The sequence below is a fragment of the Hirundo rustica genome, chromosome 4 (genome assembly GCF_015227805.2).
Source record: "Hirundo rustica isolate bHirRus1 chromosome 4, bHirRus1.pri.v3, whole genome shotgun sequence".
In the NCBI taxonomy this organism is placed as follows: domain Eukaryota; kingdom Metazoa; phylum Chordata; class Aves; order Passeriformes; family Hirundinidae; genus Hirundo; species Hirundo rustica.
Window position 1 is genome coordinate 12409534 of NC_053453.1, and position 25144 is coordinate 12434677.

The 25144-nt window shown below is 39.7% G+C and overlaps 1 protein-coding gene across 2 annotated transcripts in view; it reads right to left on the minus strand.

Moving 5' to 3' along the window:
• Positions 1–25144, minus strand: part of RELN (reelin) — a 279101-nt gene that overhangs the window by 224290 nt on the left and 29667 nt on the right. For both annotated transcript variants that reach the window (XM_040061406.1, XM_040061404.2), the window contains exon 2: positions 9736–9846. In XM_040061406.1, coding sequence (XP_039917340.1) covers positions 9736–9846 — 111 coding nt within the window. The remainder of the gene's footprint in view (positions 1–9735; positions 9847–25144) is intronic.

Below are 25144 nucleotides of genomic sequence, written 5' to 3' on the forward strand. Positions count from 1 at the left end.
TGGGGATTTTATAGTAAGAATGGCTGGAGTGACAGGCTCCTGTGAGGTGATGCTCACTTACAAGCAAGTGCATTTTAGATACTTTACAAATTTCACTTCAAACTAATCCCATGTTTTCTAAGCTCGGTAATCAGCAAATACCCCTTTCAACTGTGGCGCAAGCTGTAAGAATGACCTTGCCCATGCAAAGGCAGAATCCCTTCTCTCCACCCGCCAGCAGTGACAGCAATGTGTGAGCTGGAACAGCACGGGGGCACCCAGCCCTTCCCTTCTGTGCCCCGGAAACCAAGGAGCTGGCCCTGCTCCCCCTGCCAGCATCACCCTGGGAACCTCCTTCTCTAGTTCATGTATTTTAGCACCTGACAAAGATGCAACCTTACCAAACCCCGCTACAAACAGCAGTCACCTTTCACCAGTATATTCTTGAAAACTGGGATATTCCTTTTAGCAGATTTGGACCATATTTTTCTTGTGAACCATCTCTGAAAACACACAAATGATTATCATTCACAACACTGACAAGAGACAAGCAAACAGCGAATTCCGCTGGTAGGACAGGTGATGATCAGGATTTAACAGAGGGCTCCATTTTCCTCTAAGCCTGGTTTTTCACCACATATAATCAACTCTACTTTGAAATGTGGCAAATTGGCAGATATGGGGGAAGCAGTCTGATGACATTTGTTTGTCATAATATGCCAGACATTAGTTTACAAACTTGTCTTCAAAATTATGACAAAAACAATTTCCAATACCATTTCACATTTGCAACAGGCTTCAACGCATCTTAACTGATGAAGTCCAAGAGCTCAGTAAGTTTTGCTTGAATGTGCTATCACATCCTGACAAACATGAAATGCAAGGAAAATAATAGACCTGGCACAACCAGAAAGTCAGGAGAAGGGGCTCTGACTGACTGTCACAGCACAACACATGACAATGAGAATAACAGGACCAGGCTCTGGACAAGAAGCGATGCAGGCAGGCACACTGGCAGTGTGAAGCTCATGCAGCCACGGGAACAACTTCTTGATCTATTCTTGAGGTATACACACACTCAGAGAACACAATTTTAAGATGGCCCTAAATTTCTAGACAATGGCCTTTTCCCCCTACTTTATTAATGGTACCCCTCTGTTATTACAAGTTACCATGCAACTTCAGCCTGCTGAATGTAGCTCTCAAAGCACAATGACAGCATCTTTTGGAGAGGAAAGTGTTTTGTTATTGTCATTGCAATCAATGAAGGCTTAATTCATTTTTCCTTGACTTTCCTGCACTATTATCTATATAATAATAACAGTCATGAACAGTAAAGACTGGGCTGTTTTGTGCCAGCATGTCTGTACAGAATAATAAAGAAGAAAGTCCTTGCTTTAGAGATCACAGTCTAGCTAGTGAACAAATGGGACAAATGTTATGGCTAAGAAAATAAAACAGTAACAAAAGAGAACTGAGTCATACATTGATATTTCTCTAATCAAAGGCTAACAAGAGTGATTTACCCATTAAAAATGCACAGAAGATGGATTTTAGGGCAAGATTTAGAATCATAAAATCATTACGGTTAGAAAACATTTCGAAAATCAAGTCCAACTTTTAACCAAATACTAACATGTCCACTAAACCATACCACAAAGTGACACGTCTAATATTTTCTTTAACACTTCCAGGGCTATAACTCCACCACTTCCCCGGGGAGACTTTTTCAATGCTTAACCCCCATTTCAGTGAAGAAATTTTTCCTAATACACAATCTAAACATCTCCTGGTGCGACTTGAAGCCATTTCTCCTTTTCCTGTTAGTTGTTGCCTGGGAGAAGAGACTGACTCCTGCCTCGCCACACCCTCCTCTCAGGCAGCTGTAGAGTGATAAGGTCACCCCTGAGCCTCCTTTTCTCCAGACTGAACACCTCCAGCTCCCTCAGCTGCTCCTCAGACTTGTGCTCCAGACCCTCCACCAGCTCCACTGCCCTTCCCTGGACTCCCTCCAGCACCTCGGCGTCCTTCTTGTGGTGAGGGGCCCAGAACTGAAGGTGGGATTTGAGATGTGGCCTCGCCAGTGCCGAGTACATGGGGACAGTCACTGCTGGTCCTGCTGGGCACACTGCTGTTAGTGCAAGCCAGGATGCCATTGGCCTTCTTGGCCAGGCAGGCACACACTGATCATGGTCAGCTGACTGTGGAATAGCACACCCAGATCCTTTTACAGGGGGCATCAGCTTTTTTACAAAAAATGAAAATTGGAATATATTTTTTAACAGCACTCAAAGGCCACTGGTTGAACATGGTTCTTGAAATTAGGATGAAAAAAGGAGAGTGAGGAAAAAATGCATACGTCTACGTAGATGGGGAAGTGTGTGCCTATTTATTTGCAGTTCAAAAAGTGTTTCGAATTACTTTCAATAAATATTAGTATAAATAAAAATCACCAACCTGTCAAGATGAATATTTAATGTCTTAATATATTTTGAATAAAATCCTTACCTTATTGGAATCAGGAATATTCTCAGAGGTATGAGGTATAGCAAAAACACTGATCAGATCACAGACTTTTACATCGGTTTTTTTACTACACGTATTTTATAAAAAATTAGTGTGCAATTGAAAAAAAATCACATTAAAATTCAATTATTCTCTAGCTTTTCCCCATACCATTGTTTGGTCACCGAGTGGAAAAAAAAATGGATTTATATAAGACCTGAAAAAAACATCCATACTGAATAAATGTACTTGCTAAATTGGACCAAAACTGGCCCCAACACTTCAATTAGCACTCTGGTTTTGGCTGTGTAAAAGTATTTCTAGAGGCATTTTCTAGCTTAAAAACTCCAGGGGCCCCTTTATAAGCACTGGCACATGGAAAATGCTCCTCTGTGTCTCCAGTGCAGTCATTACCTGATCTCATCTGCAAAGCCTTAAGTGTTGCTTGTAGAATTAAACACTCAGCTGCATCCACTATTCAGAGTTCATAAATACATGCAATGTTACCCATGCCACACCTCTAAGGAGGTTCATTCTCCTTTTCAGCCTTCACCACACAAATGCTAGCCGGAGCTACAGGTACATTTAAAAGGTTAAAGCTTGAAGTATTTTAATGTCATCTTCATAGTGCTACAAAGATATTTGAAATAAACTGTGGACTAAATTTCTGAACAGATTAGGGAAAACTGGATTTTGATGTCTGAGAGCTCCTGCTGCTGCCGTGGCTGGAGTTAGACAAACATGAGAAGTCCAAGAGTAGTAGAAGAAAAGGATGAAGGTGTTCAGGGTTACTGGACTGGGTGAAACTAGACTAAAACTAGGCCACTTTAAGTGTTTTCTGTGTAGGCTCCCACATGTAGGTTCCTCCAGCCTTGGTGGAGCACTGGTGTCTGCCTTATCCAATTACGCACAGGGAATTTTCTTCCTCAACAGTTAAAATACTTGGAGACAGTTCCGTGCCAGGCAAGCATGGGTAATTACTGCCTATGCTATGATAATGAATAAATGTTGTATTAATAAAGCTCAAACCCTTTCCACAAGGCACATATGACAGTCAAACATTAGCAGAAATGGTCAACTTTTGGCCATGAAGACAATTAAGTAGTAATTAAACATCATGACACTGAGACTTTTGAAAGTTTTATCATCATTATGATTTCCTTACATATCATTTGTAGGTGGAAGTATCTTAAAACTCAAATGTAAACTTTCTTGACCAATGTCAGTTTGGCACCAACTGACTATTTAATTGACTGTTAACAAATTCTTCAAGATATGACTGCTCCACAGATATTTTATCTTGCTGTTAATTGGTAATTATACATTGGCAGAAAAATCACTGTTTCTTTCCAATTATTCCAGAACTCAGTGACTATTTAAACTTTGCTAATTAGCAGCGGAGGGCTGTTACATCTTCTGGGCAAATTGTATTTGATAATCCCTATTAAAATAGACATGCCAGTAGTTGACTTGTAACAAAGAAAAAAAAAAAAAAAGGAAAAAAAAGTGGCAGTTCAAAGGGTATTAGATACAGCACAAGGCAAACGGGGGCCTATTAAAATTTCCCCAACTGTTCTAATGAGAATGCCGAGGGTCATTTCTTCCTGGTTTACCATCTGTTTGGTTTCTGGCAAATATCTCTGGTGTGAAGGGAGGGTCCTGGAGCCCATTTGGCTTGTCACAAAGTAAACCAGGGATCTGCAGCAATTTCAGTAAGTTACAAAACTGCGGCTCAAAATCAGTAGCATGTACATAGCTGAAAACTTTTTTTCAGCGCTGTCATTTACCAACTATTCCTTACTTTTTAGAGCTGTGAGCAAGCACAGAGAGGCAGACTGAACAGGGGGATCAATTTTATAGGCTCACCTAACAAGAAAATGCAACTGTTGGCCTTTTTCCATCTCACAATGTTAGTGTGGGATATTTTCCTTTATATGTCAAAATCTGAAAGCAAAACATTGTGCCAGAAGCATCAGTGTTTGGGCATAAACTTATGCCAAAACCAAGCCTCTGATGGCTCAAACCCAGAAACCCCATCCAGGATGAGGAGCAGCCTTGGATGCCTCCAAGGCAGGGTGCAGACCCATGCCCCGACACAGGTGGGGTGCATTGTCCATGGTACCCCCTCGGAGATGACACTGGGTGTTCTTCAGCCACACAGGCACCCTCTTTGCTTCTTCCTCTGGAGATGAAACCAGCATCAGGCGGCACCACCTACAGCAGCTCTGCTCTAAGACCGCTCAGAGTCAAAAGGGATGCAGGACCTGGAAACCATTCTCTTCCTTTTCCCCAGTTCCCAACCCACACAAAACCAGATCAAAATGGTCTCTGTGAGCTGAAAGGGGGTTTTGGGTGGATATGCAATCACATATGTAACCAAAATACCCAGTGAGGGATTATGAGGCTGCTTTAATCCTCAAAAGGCAATAGAATAATAAAAAGCAAAGAGCATAAGATAATTTAAGTGGCATTGCATTATATCTGGTGATTGGTCTTTCCAGGATTTCCAGTAGGAAATGTATTATTCACCATATTTCAAAGAATATTTGTAATTAATTTTTTTTTTTTTTTACATCCCAGAGAGTCAACATATTACTTAATATATGATCATCTTTGTATTACATAAGAAAAAATACTGCAATATCTTTTTCATCTTCTATTTTTTGCTTTCTAGATAATACAAGTTCAGGTAACATTATCCTCCTAGTTTTTTATAAAGTAGACCACACAGTTAAACAAAATCTGAATTTCATGAGGAGTTTATGACCTCAAATATCTGTTTTAAAAGATTGCAAATAACTAGTTGAGTAAACCTAGACAGAATATAAACAAAAAATTCTGTTATCCAATTAGGCCTGTGGCAACACTTTCCAGCGTAATCAGAGCTTGAAGTTCACTGTCTCCACTACAACAGAACTTAAGGACTTCCAAGTGGACCTTTGCAATTTAGGTTGGAAGGTTAACGCATATATAAATGTTATCATGAAATCACTTGTTAATTCCACATTTACTAAAAGGTACACATCAGTGTAGTCATGATTTTGCATAAAATTAGGTTTTGGGAGTGCTTAGCTAGAAAGTCTCATGTTTCCCACTGCAGCTTATAAGAAAATAATTACACCAAACTTAAATATAATTTGTCATGTATTTATCATTGAAAAGCTACCAGGGAGCCAGAAAGCCTTGGGAAGGACAGGGACTAGTGGAGATGCAGCGTGAGTGGCAGGTCAAAGGCAAGCTTTGATGTGCGCAGCCCAGCACATCTGTCTGCTCAGCCAGCCTGTCACCAGGATCATCCTGTGTAATGAGACAGATTTGGGTCCTCAGCTCATGGCGCTCCTTATCGCTGCTGAGGGATTAGGCTGTAATCTTCTCCTGCAATTGCAGAAATGATACCGTGCTCCCTGCTTTCCAGAGCGCACAGCTTTGGAGGAACCATGCGGCGTTTTCGTGCTTCTGCCAAGCTGCAGAGTGGTTTCCCCTATCACCCACCAAACCATTTATCCTCACTCTTGTTTGCAAGCAATCATTCCCATCAGACTCACAACCACATTTGTAGCTTTCTAATTTTTTTTTTTTAATTTTTTTTTTTTTTAGTACTCCTGCCTCCCACTTTCCTCTTTTATGTTTGGACTAAGATAAGTAGTGAGAGCCCCTAAATGACTGCATGGGAGATTAGTCTGGTGGGCTGATAAACCCCAGAGCACAGCCCGATGACCCAAGCAGTCAAAAGAAGGCCAAACACCAACTAGAAGCCTCAGAGACAAAGGCAGAAGAAAGAAAAAGCACTGATGGATAAAGAGGTACAATCCAAAATGTGTCTCCAGAGACAAACAGGGTGAGAATAAACTGAGGGCTACCAGTGTGGCATGTGAAAGAAAGGAGGAGACAAAGAGGAGAATTGCCCATCAGCCATCAACACAGAGATGTGGGAATATTTCCATGTACACACCACTCTGATCAGGCAAGGAGAGTGGAAACGACGCTGAAGAGATGTAACTGAGAGTATCTGTTATATCGAGGTTACACATTTACATTTCACCCCAGTTGTAATTCTAGCCTTACAATTCTAGTTTTACATTAACCTGAACCCAGAAAATGGTTCAGCCTGAGACAAAACCATACTTAACTTTTATACCAAAGAACTCACACATTTCTCCCCAAGAAATTGTTAGAAATTTTCCCAAATAGAAATTTCAACAAGCTTTATGTCAGTGTAATCCCACAGAAGAAATCAGGAACTATTTCTTTGCCTACACAATATGTACTGAAGAAGAAAACATAACTCTAAGAATTAAAATATTTTATCATTTTTTCTTCAAAGCTTCTTGACATGGTTAACTGTTATAACTGACAATGATTGTGTCTCCATAAAGTAACTTCCTAAACTGGTAAAAGATCACTGTAGTCACAACACAGTAGCTCATAGCACAGAAGAGACATATGTATGTTAGGGAGGCTTCAAATTGTTGCAGGCTGGAAGATTATGATAATCTACTGTGACCTCCTGTGTGAGACAGACAAGAGCATTTCAATGGTAATATTGCAAGGGAGGAAAAATATTCCTTCCCTGCACCATAAGCAACCACTATCAACCCAATTTCAGAATATTACTATCTTAAGGTTTTAAAGGCACATCTTTTCCCCCACCTTCCCCCATCTAATCTGTGATAAACCGCATAAATCTTTGAATTGAGGTCTCTGAACCTGACTAGTCCTCAACATTAAAAAGCATAATGATTTCCAGCAAGCTAAACTTGAATATCACAGTCACTTGCCTCAAAGGAGAAACAGCTTCTTTGCTGATTGGAAATGATGACACAACAGATGGATGCGGGGTTTCTGGAGAAAGTGCTTTATGTTGTCTTCAGAAAGCAAAACAATGTCACTCCCACCTACTATTTTACTAAACAACATATTAAATACTGTGGAGATTGCTCTATTTTTCTACTGAAAATGGTAGATTTTAAAATATTTCTACTTTTTAAAACTACCAAATAATTTTTAAAGTGTATCATTTACATGCTAAGCGCTTTTCAGAAGAGGCCAGCTTTCTCATCTCTCACTGCAAAGTAGAGATAGGAAAAGTTTATGCAGCTCTTAGTCCTGGGAGCCATCAGTACATCATAGATTGAGCATTCGTATAAAATTACATTTGAAAGCCGTTGCCATTTTTCCTTCACTGTTTATTTTTTACTATGACTTCAAAGACACTGCACAAGAGCATCGTCTGTTATGAAACATTCAGATAGGGTTTTTTAAAATCTTTTTCCAGTATATATACAGGCCTAGAAAATTGCAAAGAAAAACAGCAAATTGAGAATTTTATTTTAAATATTTTTTAACTAACAGTGTAACACAACTGACCCTACAGTTTACCCACAGAGAATTTAAAAAAAACGATTTAGAGATGGCAGCACTTTTTCTCTAACACAGATGGAGGCATGCTCAAAACAGAGCATCAGATCTCCCTAGGCATGATATTTGAGAATTTGTATTGATGCGCACAATGAAGTAGCTCCAACTCTGCATGACTGTTTTTGCATCACTTTGGCTGCTGCATTTTTCCAGCCTGTAGGCTTGGAGCCTCTTTTGCATACAGAACACATGTGTCACCACTTTAATTGTTGGTCATCTTACAGTGACAGAATGTCAGGGTAACACATCCAGAGCTAGAGAATGACCTTTGGAAGTTAAAGAAGGCCACGTTGTTTGTTCTGTCATTCATCACATGTTACTTTAACATCTGTTTGAATAAAACATCAACTAGAACAGCCTTGCTCTGTCCAGGTAGATACACATGTAGGGAAAAATAGGCATTCTTTGAAAATGCACAGAAGTATTTAGGTTCTTAAAATTTTGCTTAATTGTTATTCTCAAATACTTGGTTGTAATTAAACATGACCGGTGTACTTTGCCCAGTGAGTTTGCCATGATCTCCCAATGATGTGACACAAACACTTATTTTACAGCAAGGTAATATCTCGCCAGAGACTTGGCCATCCCAGAAATTTCACATGGATAATTTCTTTCTGTCTTGCTTACTTCATCAGATTCTATTCATTCTGTAAAGAGTCCAGGGGGAAAGGAGAAACAGCAGTAAAAATTCTTCTAGAAAAGGGAATCTTTCAGTGCCCTTTGTACAAGGCATGAAATACTTGTGCCAGCCATGCTCTTGCCTTTGAAAGGCTGAGCAGAAAGTCTGAGGCTGAACTGTGGTGTTATCCACAGAAACAAAACCCTTCTCAAATTATCCCAGTGAACAGTTTTAAATAATGTGCTATTTACATTACATTCTTTCATTTACAAGCAAATGTATGCTTGCTGGATGACAGTCAAATGCCCAGACCACTCATGCTCTACATGCTTTATAACAAAAGTAAGTACCATGAGACGTTATTATGAAGAAAATACTCAATTCTGATCCCCAAGCAGAAAAATTAGCATTTAAACATGCAACTGCAAGTGCAGTGCAGTTGGTGTCCCATACGACTGGTACACGTTTCTGTACCTTCACCACAGATTGCTTGTTAGGGTCACTGAATTCCTCCAATTTGAGGAACAAAATTCTTACAATTATTTGTAAGGATATAAAAAATGCTACCAAATAACAAACTGCAGAGGGTATAGCTGTCAATTACTTGCACAAATTTAGAAAGGATTATTTTAAAAATATTTGTCCTTACCACTGCTGCTACTGCTGAGGGCTACAACAGAACCTGAAATGCATGATAATTTTGCAAAGCCTATCATATCCCTTTTACTACAATTCTGCTTTTTGGACATGGTAAATAATTGGTTGTATAAAATATCTTGACCAGCATTCTGGTTTCAAGGAAAATGCTATCAACTGAGTGGAAAAGTAGGTTGATATAAGCTTAAAGGAAACAGGTTTTCAGCCCAAGAAACACTTAGAGGCTTTGGGCTAAATGCTTCACTTTATACAAATTGTCACACCAGTTAGAAATGGCTGTTTAAAACAATTTATCTGCTGAGATTTTTCTCTCTTAAAAATTTATATTATTCAGCATCCTAATACCAGGGCTGAGCAAAGGTGAAGGTGGCACAAGAAGCAATAAAAGCTTCCTAAAAGCTGCCACTGTCTTATCTCATCGACTCCCACTGACTTCCATGTATTATTGATAACTCAGTCTAAATTAACCTGTTCCAGTAACTGTTGCTACTGATGTCCTCTGTACAATCAAGTACTCATTACTGTGGTTTGCAGAAGGCAAATTACATTGGACTTACCAAATCCAAAAGCACTGGAACCACCAACACTCTGGGAAGCCTGAACGCTGGTAGATGTGTAGAGCCCAGTTACCAGTAAGCCATCAAAGAAGGTACTTGTCGAAATAGTCACTGAAATGGAGAGAAAAAAAATAAGTGTAAATACTATGATTAAGATCCTATATGTGTTCTGTGTGCAGGCTCTTGCTCTTGAATTAGATCATACAGTCCAGTGAATCCACCTGAATTCCCCCAATATTCACGCTACTTTTACTTTCTGTTGGTGCTTGGGAAGTTGCCTTTGCCAGGAGCATAAACTCTGGTATTCATGAAATGCACAGTGAGTTAGAGAATAGCACATTGGGATATATGGCTTGTAAGCAATTGTCCAGACATTAAACTGTAGTAAAAGCAATGAAATAATCAGGATTATGGTACTGTTTTTTCTGTATCTAAATAGAGTGCCCAGTTAAGGTTATCATGCTTATTATAATATTATACATTTAAGTTATATGGGCATCTGAGACATTACAGATTGCATGTATTTAAATAGCCCAGGAATGTATTTTTAAGAGATTGTTAAGTAATAGCAGAAAACAACCAAAGGGCAAGTACGAGTAATATTGGAATTTTTGTTAGAATTGACAATTCTTGCAATATTTGTTCAATTCTTGTACACAATAATTTTCATATTTTTACTTCAGTGTGTTTGACAAGGTAACCCACAAGGGAAACCAGTTCATAAAAACCTTTTGGATTTCAGAAAAGCAGTAGCCTCATACTGTCTCTCACAGGAGCCTTCTGGACAGGATGTCCAGCACACGGCTGGCTAAACGCATCATTGACTCACAGGTCGGGCACAAAGGGTTACAGTGAATGGGGTGACATCAGAGTGGTGACTTGTCACTAGTGGGGTTCCACAGGGCTCCATCCTGTGCCCTCCAGACCCTGTGCTCTTCCATGTCTTCATAAATTATTTGGGCACAGGACTGGAAGGGATAATGAGCAAGTCCAGAGACGATACAAAACAGGGAGGAGCTGTTGACTCCTTCAAAGGCAGAGAGACCTCCACAAATCAGAGGGCTGGGCAGTCACCAACCATATGAAGATCAATTAAAAAAAACAAAAAGCTCTCTCTGCTGAAGAAGAATCTTATGACTTTTAGCCTCATACACTGAGGATGCATCTGGATCTCAGTTACCACACATCCTGCTTCATACCTCAATCCTTTCTATTCCCTTAACTTGTAGAGAGCAGCGTCTGTCAGGGATTGCTGATAAACTCTGATCACTCCCCAAATCACATTCTACCTCCTTTTATTTCCCTCTTTTGCTGGAGACACCATGAGCCATTGACTAGCCAGGAAACTGAAGCAAGGTACTCCGAGGTGACTGCTAGGACATTCATTGGTGATACACATTCTACAGAGAAAGTGATGCGTTTCTTAAGTCCTAATAGTCAGTGTTTCTTCTGTGGTGCACCTTTGGCTTAAAATCAGTGTTTCGGTGTTTAATATTTTAAAAAACATTAAAATGTTGACAGTAGCTTAATTTGAGCAGAGGAACAGTATTTACCATGTTTATTTTATTCTTCAATTCTTTGTATTTAATTATCTCATTTTCTTTGATTATTCAATACTACACTGAATAAACCCTGAATCCAACTTACTTGCTCCCATGACTCCAAATTTCAGTGTTTTGCAATAGATACTTCCCTGAATTCAGATGCAGTTTCAGAGCCATATGTTCAGTTTTTAAGAACAGGCTACTTCTGATAGATGTCGAAAGAACAGTAAAAAACTCTAGAGTTTTTCAAAAATAAAAGATGTATTAAGGAGAGTAAAATGATGTCAAACAAGCAAACAATGATTTTCTTTCTGCATTTGATGAGGAAGTGGTGAATAATACATGACCTTTTCTTCCCTTTATGTCTTTAAACCAACAAAGAGGCAAAACATATGTTGAAAAGTATGCCTATGTGTTATTTCTGAAGACTTGGCAAAAGAGTCAGTGAAAAGCACTGATAGAAGGGCACTGGGCCAGTACTTTGCTGCCATTTTGTTTCCCTGTGGGGAAGCATCTTATTCTTTACTGGATAGGATATAATGCAAAAGCCTACTGTGAACAGGTGACCAGTTTCTCTGTGGGAAAGAAGTGATATTTCACAATGCCTGTATTTGACTTTGGACATATTTGTGTGACTGTCAACGCTCATTTTACATAAGCATCTAATAGGTCAATTTTTATTGTTGAAAAATTTCCAACACAGTATGGTTCCCTCATTAAGCCTCTGGGAAACTGCATAAGGCCTCTAGTACATTTTTTAAAAACAGAGCACTAGGCTGTTATTATACATGTGTCATACATTTCAGATTAATTCCACATTTCTTCAAGAGAGAAAAAAAAAATAATCATGACATTCTCAGTGATCATTTTTTTCCCTACCCACCGGTGAAATACATCAAATTCCCATAAAATGAAAGAAAACACACACTATGGCAAGTGATAATGACCAAGAACAGGAAAGCTGTGTTAATGCACAGCCCAGCAATAGGACTGTGATTTTATACAGGGGCTAGGGCTTTTTACTGTGGGGTCCTAAATTCCTCTTCTAAAAGAACAAGAAGTTTCCCTCCACCAGCCTTTGTTCATGTCTTTACACTGGCTCATGCCATGTGATGTCAAATATCTGGCATTACAGAGGCAAGGACCAATGCCATGACCCACTGGAACTTTGGAAAACACCTAGGAGGCCACAGAGCAGCCAGGGCTGGGCAGGCAAGGGGCTGGGCACCCAAGGGACAACACAGCAGCAGGTGTCACCTGTAAGCCCGAGCAGGCACTGCTCCATCCTCCACAAGACCCTTCTTTGGAAGGAGAACTGGGTGAGTGAAGCAGTGAGGAGGCCTTCCTCTCAGTGGGGACTGAGTGGCTGGGCAGGGCTGTGCTGGACCCTGCAGCCCCCCTGCCAGCCCTCCCGGCTGCTGCACCGGGACAGGCAGCAAGCACCGGCCTCTCTCCTCGTCTCACCCCTCACACCAGGGATGGGAGCACATAGCCCGAGGTGCAGATGGAGGCAGGAAACCCCCAAGTGCGTTGAAAGAGTCCAGTAAGAGGGACTGAGAACATCTTCCCAAGAAATGCATGGGGGATGCATTTTGGAACAACCTACTGATCAGACAATAGCACACTGCAAATTTTAGAGGCAAAGGTGGTAACTGCTTTAAGAATTGCTCAACACTTCCTTCTATTTTCAGTTCCTGGGATATTTGCCAGTTTTTACCCCCTTGGACTACTTGGGTTGGTTTGTTTTTCATGGTGTCTCCTCCCTAAGACTGATTTAATTATTTAAGGAAGAAGGAATTTCAGTCAAAACATTTCATTTCTGAGATGAGGTTAGAGGAGAATATGTTGCCCTGGATGAAAAATTCCACTGTCCTTTGCTTTCATCGACTCTTCTGCTCTGAAGTGTGAGAATGTTCCTCCAACTTTGGATAAATTAGATTTTATATATATACACATTTAAAAAAAAAAAAAAAAAATCAGAGTTCACATATGCTCAACAGAGACATTTCATTTTTGTATCTAAATATTTCTGCAGACTCTGTCCTCACTTAGTACTCTTAGCACTCTCTGACTAATAAAACTCACTGAAAAAAGTCCCATGAAAAATATTTCAGTCCAGCTATACTGCTTTGTTGGAGCAGAAGTGCTTTTTGGAGATATCATTTCTGATGACGTTTTGATCTGGAAAGTTTCTCAGTGTTTTAAAGCAGGAAGTCATATCTGCTGGCTGGAGAGAAAGGGGAAAGAGAGGGATCTTTATCAAAATCTAATCCTTCTGTGACGAGACATCAATTCATCAAAATCCCACTTCTTGAAACACTAAAATGTCACAAAAGCAAAATTGCTCCAAAAGTCTGACCAATGCCATCACTAGTATCTTAAACTTGGGAGACAGAAATGTAGACCTGAGGGCAAAATGAACTAGGATGGAAGAGGTGGTCACAAAAGAGTACAGGCAATAGAGAATTTTTTGGAGAAAAAAATGGGGAGTGATGGGGGTGAGGGGACCACAGCTGGAGAAAGTAGCCAAGAGAAGGAGATGAAAAGCAGATGGGATCTGCACCTGCAGCCTGTAAACCCTAGACAGGTTCAGGGACTCACACAGTAACTGGGAAAAGGGACCAGGTGTAAAACCCAGCAGCAAGGTGTGAGTCAGCCTCACATGCTGCTCAACAGCCACAAAACCAGTCCACTGTGCGCTCTCAGTCCACGTTCTAAATCAAGTGGACAGCGTTTGTTTGATGGATATGAAACATTCCTGTCCAGAAGACACAGGGATAGGAATACATGGATTAGTGAATAATTCCAGTTTGTTTTGTAAAATCCTAGGAAAGGGCTCCATGAAAAGGAGATCATACTGGATCTAGGAAGTATCATCTGGTGCTGTTCTGCCCTACCCCTCTTTCCATACAATGACTGTGGTCACAAACCGTGTCTCTAAGAATCACGAGGCCCTCAGTTCAATTTCCCACCAAAAGCCGTGGGGAGTTGCTGGCTGCAGCGGCCGCGCACTCAGCACTCACCCGCTGCTGTGCTCGGCCGCTAGCGGGGCTGGCTTGGCAGGAGCACAGGCTGGCCTCACCCCGCCGAGGCCGCCATCTCTGGGAAACCTTGCTGCTATTTCCTTGGGAAGGGAGGGGATGCAGCAGCCTTTTCTGGAGAAGCCTTTCACTTTGCACAACAAGTTTCTGTGAGAGCCCTGGCCCTGGAGCTTCCCGTGGGACAAGGAACAGCAGAGCCTCTGGCAGTGCCAGGAGCTGACATGTCTCGAGGAGGAAGCGGGTCAGGGAAGAAGGAGGCTGGCAAAGATGCTGCTGAAATTATACTACAGGTGGAAGCAGCAGCATAATAGGAAAGAAAAAAAAAAAAAAAGGCATTGAACTGTAGATATAGTCAAATATTTTTAAGGAATTAATGCTATTCTTATAATTTTCACTGTTTTCTAGTGCTGTATGCCCCACATATTGCGTACTATAATAGAAATCTTTTAATTGGTAAGTAATTGCATAAAATTTGCCTTACCTTCCCTCAAGGGACTGATCTACTCTCCAAAAAGGCTGTATTTTGACTGATAAACAAAATACTCAAAATACAGCCAATGCATCTAAACTGTAAAAGTAGAAAAAGTGCCAGGTGGAGGAAGGGAATCATCTCAGGAGATAGCTGCCACTGGCAGGCCTTACCTATTTTGGCTGTTCTTCAACACCAGCTGAATGTCACTAAGAAGGCTGAAAGATACAGAATTTCCACAGAATTTCCACAGAATTTGTGGCTGCTATCGATGACAATCACAAAGTACAAGAAGGAACTGATAAAGGCAAAGAACTTTGATGCCCCATACACTTCATAAGTGGGTCAAGACAAAGCCACCATGTAAAACTGCACTTCCGTGTGCCATAGAAAGAACAGAAAATAATTCTGGTATGTGAAATGGAATCACCTCAGACAGTGGACTTCCTGAAATGAGTCTTTCTTGAATTAAAGCAATGACAGGCACTTTTTAAGGTTCTTCTCAAGGTCAAAGCTAGTTCTCTGTAACACTAATATTGCATCACCACACACCTGAGTCATGGCTGGAAACCATCCTCTCAGGAAATAAATTATTTATACTGAAGTAATGCTTTTGGGGCTTTTTTTTTTTTTTTGGCTTCACTCCTAAAAAAAATCTACCAGCATCTGCAAGTCAGGTGCACTGTTCAGAGAGGCCTCTGTCCCTTCAGTGCTGCAGCATCCTGCAAAGGGAATGGAGACCAACATCGCTACAGCAAAGACTGTCAACACCATACTACATTCACAGAGCATGCTGAATTGAAAGGGACCCACAAGGATCATCAAAGTCCAGCTCCTGGCCCTGCACAGCACCGTCCCGGAGGGTGACAACATGGACCAAAGATCATTGTTCAAATGCTTCTGGAATTCTTGTCAGGGTGGTGCTGTGACCACTGCCCTGGGGAGCCTCTTCCAGGGCCCAAACACCCTCTGGGTGAAGAAACTTTTCTTAACACTGAACCTAAACCTCCCCCAACACAACTTCAGGCCTCGTCCCAGGTCATCAGAGATCAGTGTCTGCCTCTCTGCTGCCTCCCATGAGGAAGCTGTAGACTGCTACGTCTCCCCTCAGTCTCCTCAACAGAGGGAAGATGCTCTTTGTCCCTTCCCAAGTTTGTTCCCCATTTTAGGCAATGGAACCTTTCTGCCACCCGCACACAATGCCAAACACAAGTGACCCATTCAGGCATGTAGCACCCTCAGGGCACAGATAACACCAACTCCAAATCCTTAAAATACCAGACCACTCCTGAAATGCCAACTACAGATTAAATTGCTGGTAAGAAGAGACTAAACCCCGATGCCTTATTTAAAGGTAAGACACCATGTGATTAGAATTCTATAAATACTCAGGAGGAGTTTTACAGGTATGCTCTCCAAATAGTGTGCTCATAAATGTGCTTGTGAGTGAATGGTGGAGAATACATTGCTACAAGTATCCAGAAAGTGTAAATTCTGAATGGCGCTCAGAACCTTATTACTAAAATACATGTTTTTAAAAGACTAGTGAAATGCGTGTTGACATCAAACTAATTTTTACGTCTCGCAGACATACTTTGCTTTCAAAAGAACACAAAATTGAGAAATTCATAATTATACAGCTATTCCAAATATGAACACCAGGCAGACACGCAAGAACAGTATGAATCACAGGTCTACACATCATTCAGCAACAAAAGCAGAAAACCCACAGGATTCTTACTCATACTTGTTTTGATTTCCCCCAAGCAGGTGGAAGAAAGCAGAAAAAAGACATTTCAGCATGGTTAAATAAACAGATGTGCAGCCTTACAACTGCAAGCATTCTCACTTAGGTATTGGTTTTCTGAAGACCACAACCAAAGCACTTAATTCATACTAACACACCAGTGAGCTTTTCTTGAAGCTCTTGTATGGAACAGCATCATCTCTAGCCTGTGATGCCCTCACCAGTAATTCCAGTTGGCAATTACTCTAGGATAGAGGGGAGTAAAAATGCACAAGTTTTGAACTTTGTACTTTTCAGCTTCAAAATCTGGTCTGGCCTTGCTTTGTATTACAGTATCGCTTCAGTTCTTCTGTCCCATGCTCCATCAAATCTCTGTGTCTTTAAAGCTTTTTAAATCCTTTCCTAAATTGGTAACGAGCAACAGAGAACTGAAAATAGATTGCAGATGTGTGGCAAGATGTCCGTAACATGATATCCAGAGACATCATTTGTCATCGATGCAGAGTAGCCTATCAGCCTAGTGAAAGAACTATTTGCAGAGACATTACTTATATTTTTGAAAGTTAATAACAAGACAGCGACAATGACATCAGCAGCAGTATAAGAAGTGTTTATTCTTATGTTCCTAAACTATAAGGAATTAGTCATATTTCTTTACATGGTCCAAGATGCTTCAGAGCTCCCATCTCAATAAAAGGGAAGAGTCCCATGGTTAAACCTGTAAAGAAACTTCCAATGTGAGACCTAAGAGTCTGACTTCCTGTGTATCAAAATCCCTAACTTAAATACATTTCTGACCATATTCAAAGCCACCAGAAGCTTGGCCACATTGAGCAGAGAGGTGCTTTGTTCCAGCTGGCATCACCAAACACGTTGGCACAGTGCAGAGACCTGACAGAGAAGAGGTAAGACTGGCTGCTGTCATAGCTGCCTGCTTATAACCAACAGATGGGCAATTAAGGCTCTCACCTAGCTAAGACAATTCAAAACTTTTCAAAAATTTCCCAACAAAATATCATTTTAAAATATTTTAAACTCTAGTGTCTGTGTGGCCCAGCCAGTGCCCCTTAGCTGCAGGCATTGCATTTTGTATGTGAAAAAGGGAATACCAGCTGGCACAGCGAGAGGCACGTCCTCTCTTCCTTTTGGGGCAGCCTTCTTGGAAGGAGAAGATGGAGGTTTCAGTCAGTGGCCCAGTGAATGTATGCTACTGCTATATAAAGCTCCAGAGAACATCACATCTATTTATGTCACCCCATTTAGGCTGTAAATCTCACCCTAATGTTGATGTTTAAAACAGATCAGATGAATCACACTCCAGAAATGTCTGGTTCTCCTCACTGACTACAAAGAAAGCTCAGATTATAAAGCTCAGCTGTAGATGTCAACACTGAAGAAGGCTAAACTGAGATTATTCCCACCAAGAGCCATTCACACAGAGTAACTTAATTATCCAATTTCTATGAAAATGTCCAACTATCACCCACATCAGAGGGAATGGAGCAGGAATTAAACATCCCAGAACCCAGAGCTCATCCAAGGACATCAGAGACAATGACAATCTTTATATTCTTTCTTGTGTTATGCCAAACATATCACTAATGCTTAGCAACTTAGCAAGCCCTTGTAGTACCAAAACACTCCAAAGGGTATCAGCAAATGTCTGTTATTCCATTTGATAATTCACAGAGGTCTGAATAGTATCAATGGAGTTTAAGCAGTAAACACAATAACCCGCATTTGAAACAAAATATGTTTCACTAAAATGTACATCAGCTACGTCTAAAAATTTAACCACTGAATTAAATTGTGTGCCATAGCCAAAACAAGAATAAACATTAAAATTCCATTTCCTGTAATGATTGAAAAGGACAGTTATTTACAGTTTTAACTTAAGAAGCACAAACCAAATCATACTATTTATTGAAATGCACCTCTAGGCAACAAAATATTGTAAACATGAGAGTTATCAACATAACATAAAATACGCTTTAACAGTATTTACATGATGATTAGACTCAAATGATTGTGAAATGTATTTTGTATTTGTGATAGGATATTATTTCTCTTATCCAAGGTCCCAGGAGAAGACGGGAAGAGATGACGATCATTCCCAGACCTCATCAGCTGCACAGGGCATGAAACGAGCCTGGTTACTGGTGTATGTTGGAACTATCTTGTGTCCTTATTCAGCAACCACCACCCTTATTAAGTTTCGAAGCCAAATTCTGTCATGCTTCTATGAAAAGCACCAATATAAAATTTTTCTTAAAAAATAGATTAAATATTATTGTGATTACCTTTTTATCACTCTAAGCCTGAGAATATTGACCGCCGTTTTGAAGCCTAACCTTATTTTTCATGCCTTTCAAGTTTATGTGAGATTGCCTGCTTGATACCCATACATGAAAATTTCATATTGTTGGCTGTGCTCTCAATAAATTATTTAGAAGGTTTGAATATTTCTGCACTGTGTGGATTTTCAGAAGAGTTTGGTAAATCCCTTTATTCTGCTGTCCTCAAAAGACAAACAACCTCTCAATACACAGTTAACAATAGCATTGAAAGAGAAAATGAAGGCTGGCTTGAAAAGAGAGCAAGTATAATTATCTACTAGAAATTTATTATAACTCAGTAATATCTAAACGTTTGCAAGAACTTTTGTCTTAATTCCAGCTAAGGAAGCACACCCTCTGAAACCAGATTGTTGAACATGTTTACCTCAGGCTGAAATAACACAAATCCTTTTACAGGCACATGAATTATGATGAGCAAATATCATGAAATGCAGGAGTTCAATTGATGCTGGAGAACAAGGAAACATCTGGCTGCCCATGGCTTGAAAATGTGCAGTGTTCACTGGGTGAAAAACTGGAAGGCCGAGCCCAAAGAGGGGTGGCCAGTTGCAAGTGGTGCTCCCCAGGCCCAGTATTGGGACCACTCCTTTTTAATATCTTTATCACTGACCAGGGTGAGGGGATTGAATGAACCCACAGTCAGCTTATACTTTTATAGCTTCAGGAGACAAGGAGCTCCACCGTTTATTTACATAATGTATGAAAATGTTTTTCCTTAAGTTCTCTCTTCTCTGAATTCTTGTATTTTCAGTGAAGTGTTTGCTTTATCAACAGAATTCAACATTTATAGCTAACTTTCATAACTCTCTCAACTATCCTTTTTCTAAAATTAAGGAAATTTTAGCTTCCTATTACACAGGAATATATTCTCTCTATCATCATCATATAGTTTTACTATATTTTTTCACAGCAGAGGCAACCAGACACATGCATGACACAGAAGTCTGGGTATAGCAGTGTATTGAACACCCAGTGGTAAAAATTATGCCAATTGTTTCAGTCTTCACTCCTTTCCTCGTAATTCCTAAGGTTCAGTGGGGTAGGTTTTTTACTCATGCTTAGCATTGAGGTGATATATTTCAAAATTCTCTCCCAATCCTCCCTATCCTGTTCCATATATTCTGCATTATTTTTGTCTCTGTTCCCCACCACCATCAACTTCATTTTTCAGTAACACAGCATTAAAGTTTACTACCTTGAGCATCACAGTATACAAGGCTGTTACCTTCCTAATAAGTTCCCATTATCATTTTGACCACTTTTAACATCATGGCCTCAAGCCATGACAATGACATTTCTTCCCCATCAGCCACAGTCCTCCTTCCTCAGTGGATTCCTTGTGGGATATAATTCAAGTGAAAGCTGGGATAGTCTTATGTTTAGATCATGAACAAGAGTTAGAAATAAAGATAAATAGAGTCAGAAACTTCAATATATTTTTACTTATCTTCCTTAAACCAGAGCCTAATAAGATGGCTTGATGGACTGCAGAAGGAAGAGACTTTAAATAACCTGGTGCTTTGCAGTCTAAATATGTTGGGCCTCCAATATAGCATCTGCCAAAGGGACACACAGGTATTTTTTTTAATACCAGACTTGGGATTCATCTGGCTGGGTGTGAGTATGCAGAACATCCTCCTCCTCACCCAAACTGCTCATCTCAGAGTCCTTTCTGTACAAGAGATGTACCCAGCAGAGTCTGTCCAGACCCAAAGTTGTTACCAAGTCAGACTCTGGGAGGGCTGGCTGTAGACTCTTGGGAGCAAGGGGGCAAGAGCGCACAGGAGAAAATAAAGAAAATTAGCATGGAAAAGTGAAGACTGAAAAGCAGTGAAAGTTGCTGAGAACTATGAACAGAAGGAAGAGTATTTTTATGGGAACAGACACAAGTTCAAAAATGTGATTTAATTTTGTATGTATGATTCATGCAACAAAATAATTCTGTTAAGTACAGTCCCTCATTTAGTCGGTGTAGAATGCTATTTAAAAAAAAGCTACACAACTTGCATCTATAAACTGGAACAACAATATTAAATAGCCTAGAGATGGATTGACATTTGAAGTTAAAGAATGGATCAAATGAGGATTTATATGGGAAAAATATAAAGCAGTATTTGTACTGAATTCTGGCATATGAATGGCTGGATTCTAACAAATATTAATACAATCCTTTGACCATACACTTGATATTAATACTGCAAGGTCAAATAAATAAAATAATACCTTTTTCCAAAGGTTCAAATCAGAACAACACAGTAAGGAATCTGCTAAAATACGAAAAACATTCACTAATCCTCTGACATATAAACACCTAATGAAAATTGAGTCAAAAGAATGAAAATAACGTGCTAAGAAAAAAAAAATCCTAAAGTAAGAGCAACATTAAAACTCAGTAGCATCTGTTTCTCTCGTCTTTATGGTTTTGTGGCTAAATGGGTCAGAGGCAGAGATGGGGACAGTCAGACAATAGATATGTTTATTCTTTACAGTGTAATTCTTTACAGTGTGGTTTGTAAAGGCTGAGCATCCCAAGTAACTGACAGCTATCTCAGGAGGGGTATGGCTGCAGGTACATCGCTTTAGAAAGAGCTGTGGGTGCTTTGTGTTAGGTTTGTTACATTGGTCAACTGCCGAACAAGAAAGGCAGAGGGCTGGAACAGCAGCAGTGGCAGGTTGTGATTATGAAACATTTGACAGGATTCTAGGAGAAAATCCTCAAAGTGCCTTCTCTTTATTTTGCTTGGGCTAGGGGTTGGATCTGAAGATAAAAGAAGGTTCCTTCTAGACTCCTGTTTCTAGACAGGTGACAGATACATTACCACCTCTAAACGTTCACAAAAAGTCTGAGTCCAACATTCTGATTAGGCAACCAACCAAACCATGCACACACAAAAAAATACAACTGCAGCACAATGACTTGTGTTGAACTTGTCATTATCAGTTAGTTACTTGTTAAATACTTTATAAATACAGCAAATTCTCAAGTGGTCACTTTCTGTTCTTAAAAAAACAAGGGGAACAGCATGGTTCTTGTCCCTGGTGTGTATAACTATCCCAGATAAGACCAGTACACATTCCCCTAGCAAATAACTGATTTTTAACAAATCACTTCATGTCCTCTTTCCATACTGAAATTCCTTCTGCTCTGCACATCCCAGTGAAAGCGATAAGTATTCACAGCCATGTCCCTGCTATGACTCATATCTTGTTAGAACAAAAAGAGGCACTTGGCTCTCTGGAAAATAAATCCCACAGCCACCTGCCTTGGATTGCTGCAAGCCTACAGCTCCCTGGCTTGTGCACTGTTGTGTCACAGAGGTCTTCACATCCCACAGGAGAAAATTACTAAGAAGTACCTCCAGAACAGGTGAGGTTCTGCATATTATTATAAGAGGGGAAAAGGGCTAAAATGGTAAATATATTTACAAAGGCTCAAAAAGCAGAGTTACTCTGTGGGAAAGTCAGTCACCTGACACTCTAAGCTGTGCAAATAGCACAACCCATCTTCTAGAAAAGAGGTTATTAGCAATAGAAAGAGCTAAACTAATTGCCAGAATAGCATGTATTTGTAGCCTCAGAAAAAAGCCAAGCTAGCCAAGAGCCATGATAACTAGCAGATCTCTGCCAGAAAAAAAAAGTGAAGAAGTCTTTTATCTTCTTAGCATTTCTTCATCAGTGTGTCAAAGAAAATTTTAAGTGTGAAACAAAGAAACTAAACAACCCCCCTGAGAAAACCCCCAACAAACCAAATTAAGCAAAAAAGTGGCAAAATTAATCAAGTTTATTCAATCCAAACACCACTGACCAGACAAGGCACAATGTAACACTGGGAACACAGTTAAATCCATAGACCTGAGCTGGTCATTCTGTCTCCTGTTCTGTGGCATGTCTTTACATCATTGAATGAGTATTGTCACCACATAAGGCCCCAATAACACCAGACACCTATACTAACACAGGCCATTAATGCAAGTATACCATGGTGAAGTTCTTCCAACCCCCTGTTTCAGTGCCAAGTTAGACCAACACCTCTCAGGAATTACTAAGGTCAAGGCAGAAATGACTCCAATATGTTGTATATGTATACGATGGGTATAAACCTCAACATCCTTTCCAACAGAATTACTAGGAGGAGAAAATACTCCAGGTATTTTCACCAGCAGAAACCTACACTAAAAAAAAAAAAAAAAAAAAAAAAAAAAAAAAAATCTAAGCAACCAGAAAAAAGAAACATGAGCCTAAATATGGAAGAGGAACATTTAACATTCTGTTCCAGCTCCTGGCTCAACAAGTAACATCAGTGTCAATCTGCAATGCCTTGAATAAGAGAAAATAAGAGAAACTTTCTGCATAGGAGAAGACTCTACATTGGTTTTACTGCAGCTGTTTGAAGTTGGGCTCTCTGAGAAGTCAAACATTTTGAGAAAAAATGGCAGAAGTCTCTGGTTCACCCTCAATGTCTCCCTCTAATTCAGTAATTAAAGCACAGAAGAATGGCTAGATACTAATACAAGTAGTCATGCCGCTTCATACATCACACAGATCTAGCTATGAAGAAATTAGGCATAAATATAAGTAGCATGCTTCTGGGGAACCATATATTCAATACTGTCTTCCACTTCTTTTTTAAATCCCACAGTTGATTCAAAGAATGACTCTGACGTCTGTATAACCCTCCCAGTTATATATATATATTCTCCCAGAGGATGAGTAAGAAGAATCAGATAAGCAGAGTAGAGAAAGATGGATCTGGATATGGGTGTGGTCTGTGCATCAGCTGGGATGCACTGTACAATGAACTTTCAAAATACAGAATAGGCAGCAATCAGCAAGCATGGAGTGAAATACATTTAAAAATTCACACAACAAAGGGTGTCTTAGGAATCCCCCTCTGTACATCTTTCACCACATTAGTTCAGAAGTAAATGCATCCTCCTACCTAAACCTTAAGAAACTTTGAATTTGCAATTTTGCTAAATAAGCCCCTTCAATAAATAATAGAAATAGTGCAGTGCCAATAGTATTTGAACATTTATTGTTATCTTGAATATGAAAAGAGGGAATAATGAACAGCTTTTAGGAGGCTGAAATGCTTAGAAATTCATAAATGATACAATATTCTTAGTATGCCATTTTCAATGAAAATCAAATACTTTTATCTTCTCCAGTATCATTTCAGCTTGAAATTGAATATTTCAGTTCATTTTGTTAACTGAAATGAAAAAAAAAACCTATTTTAATCTAAATCAATATTTTAATGTCCTATCCAAACACTTTGTGCCAGGTGCTCCCTCCACCTCAGGGGAGGCATTTCACTATGCTCCAGCTTTTACAATCTGGTTGATACATCCAACCTTCCAATAGAGTAAAGGCCGTAAGATCCTAATCACAGACTTTGCGATACTACATACCAAAAAATGAATTATCCTTGAGGTGACAAAGAACAATGTGAATTTCATATTCAATTCAATGAACTTGAAAGCAAAAGTACTAAAAAACCCATTTAATTTGAGTCAAACTCCCCTATCCAAAATTTTGTTATCCAAAAAAAAAAAAAGTCGAGAAAAATGATAGGTTTTTTCCCAAGTAAGATTTTCATTCTGCAAAAGTTGCATTTTCAATTATAAATCATTCCTGCTGGAACTGTTTTTATTCCATTTCCTAGAGAGCAAAGGGGCACTTTTCCTCTACTTGAGTGCATTATAATGCCTTCTTATGACTTTTTTTTCCCTCTTTCACATCTGACATATTTTTCCTTATTGCTAACCCTGAAATAAACATGACTAAACACAGTTTTCCTGTGAGCTCACATACAAAAGGAGATTGGGCAATATATTCATTTTGCTGTTTATATTAACCTGTCAAAAACAGGGAGAACTTGGCAGTTCCTCAAGTCTTGAAGAACAAAGTCAAAAAGAAACCAAGCTATCATTAAGCAGCATCTCTGAGAACGATAATGCAGAGCTGCAAGACTTGTCTCAGAGTTCAAGATGAGATCTACCTCGAAAATCCCTCAGAAAAAAGGTCATATTCTATATATTTTATGATTTATGCTGACTTTAGACTTCCACTTCCTCACTAAGGACAACTTCCATGCCCCACATCTTTGTAATGAGAGGGAGCATGCTACCTCCTCTCCTTTGCATTCCCACAGGTCTCCAAGGACAAGCAGAAATACGTGCTACAGAGATATATTATACCTAACTAGCTCAAAAAGTCAGACAGCAAAAAATCCAAGCCATTTAAGTCAA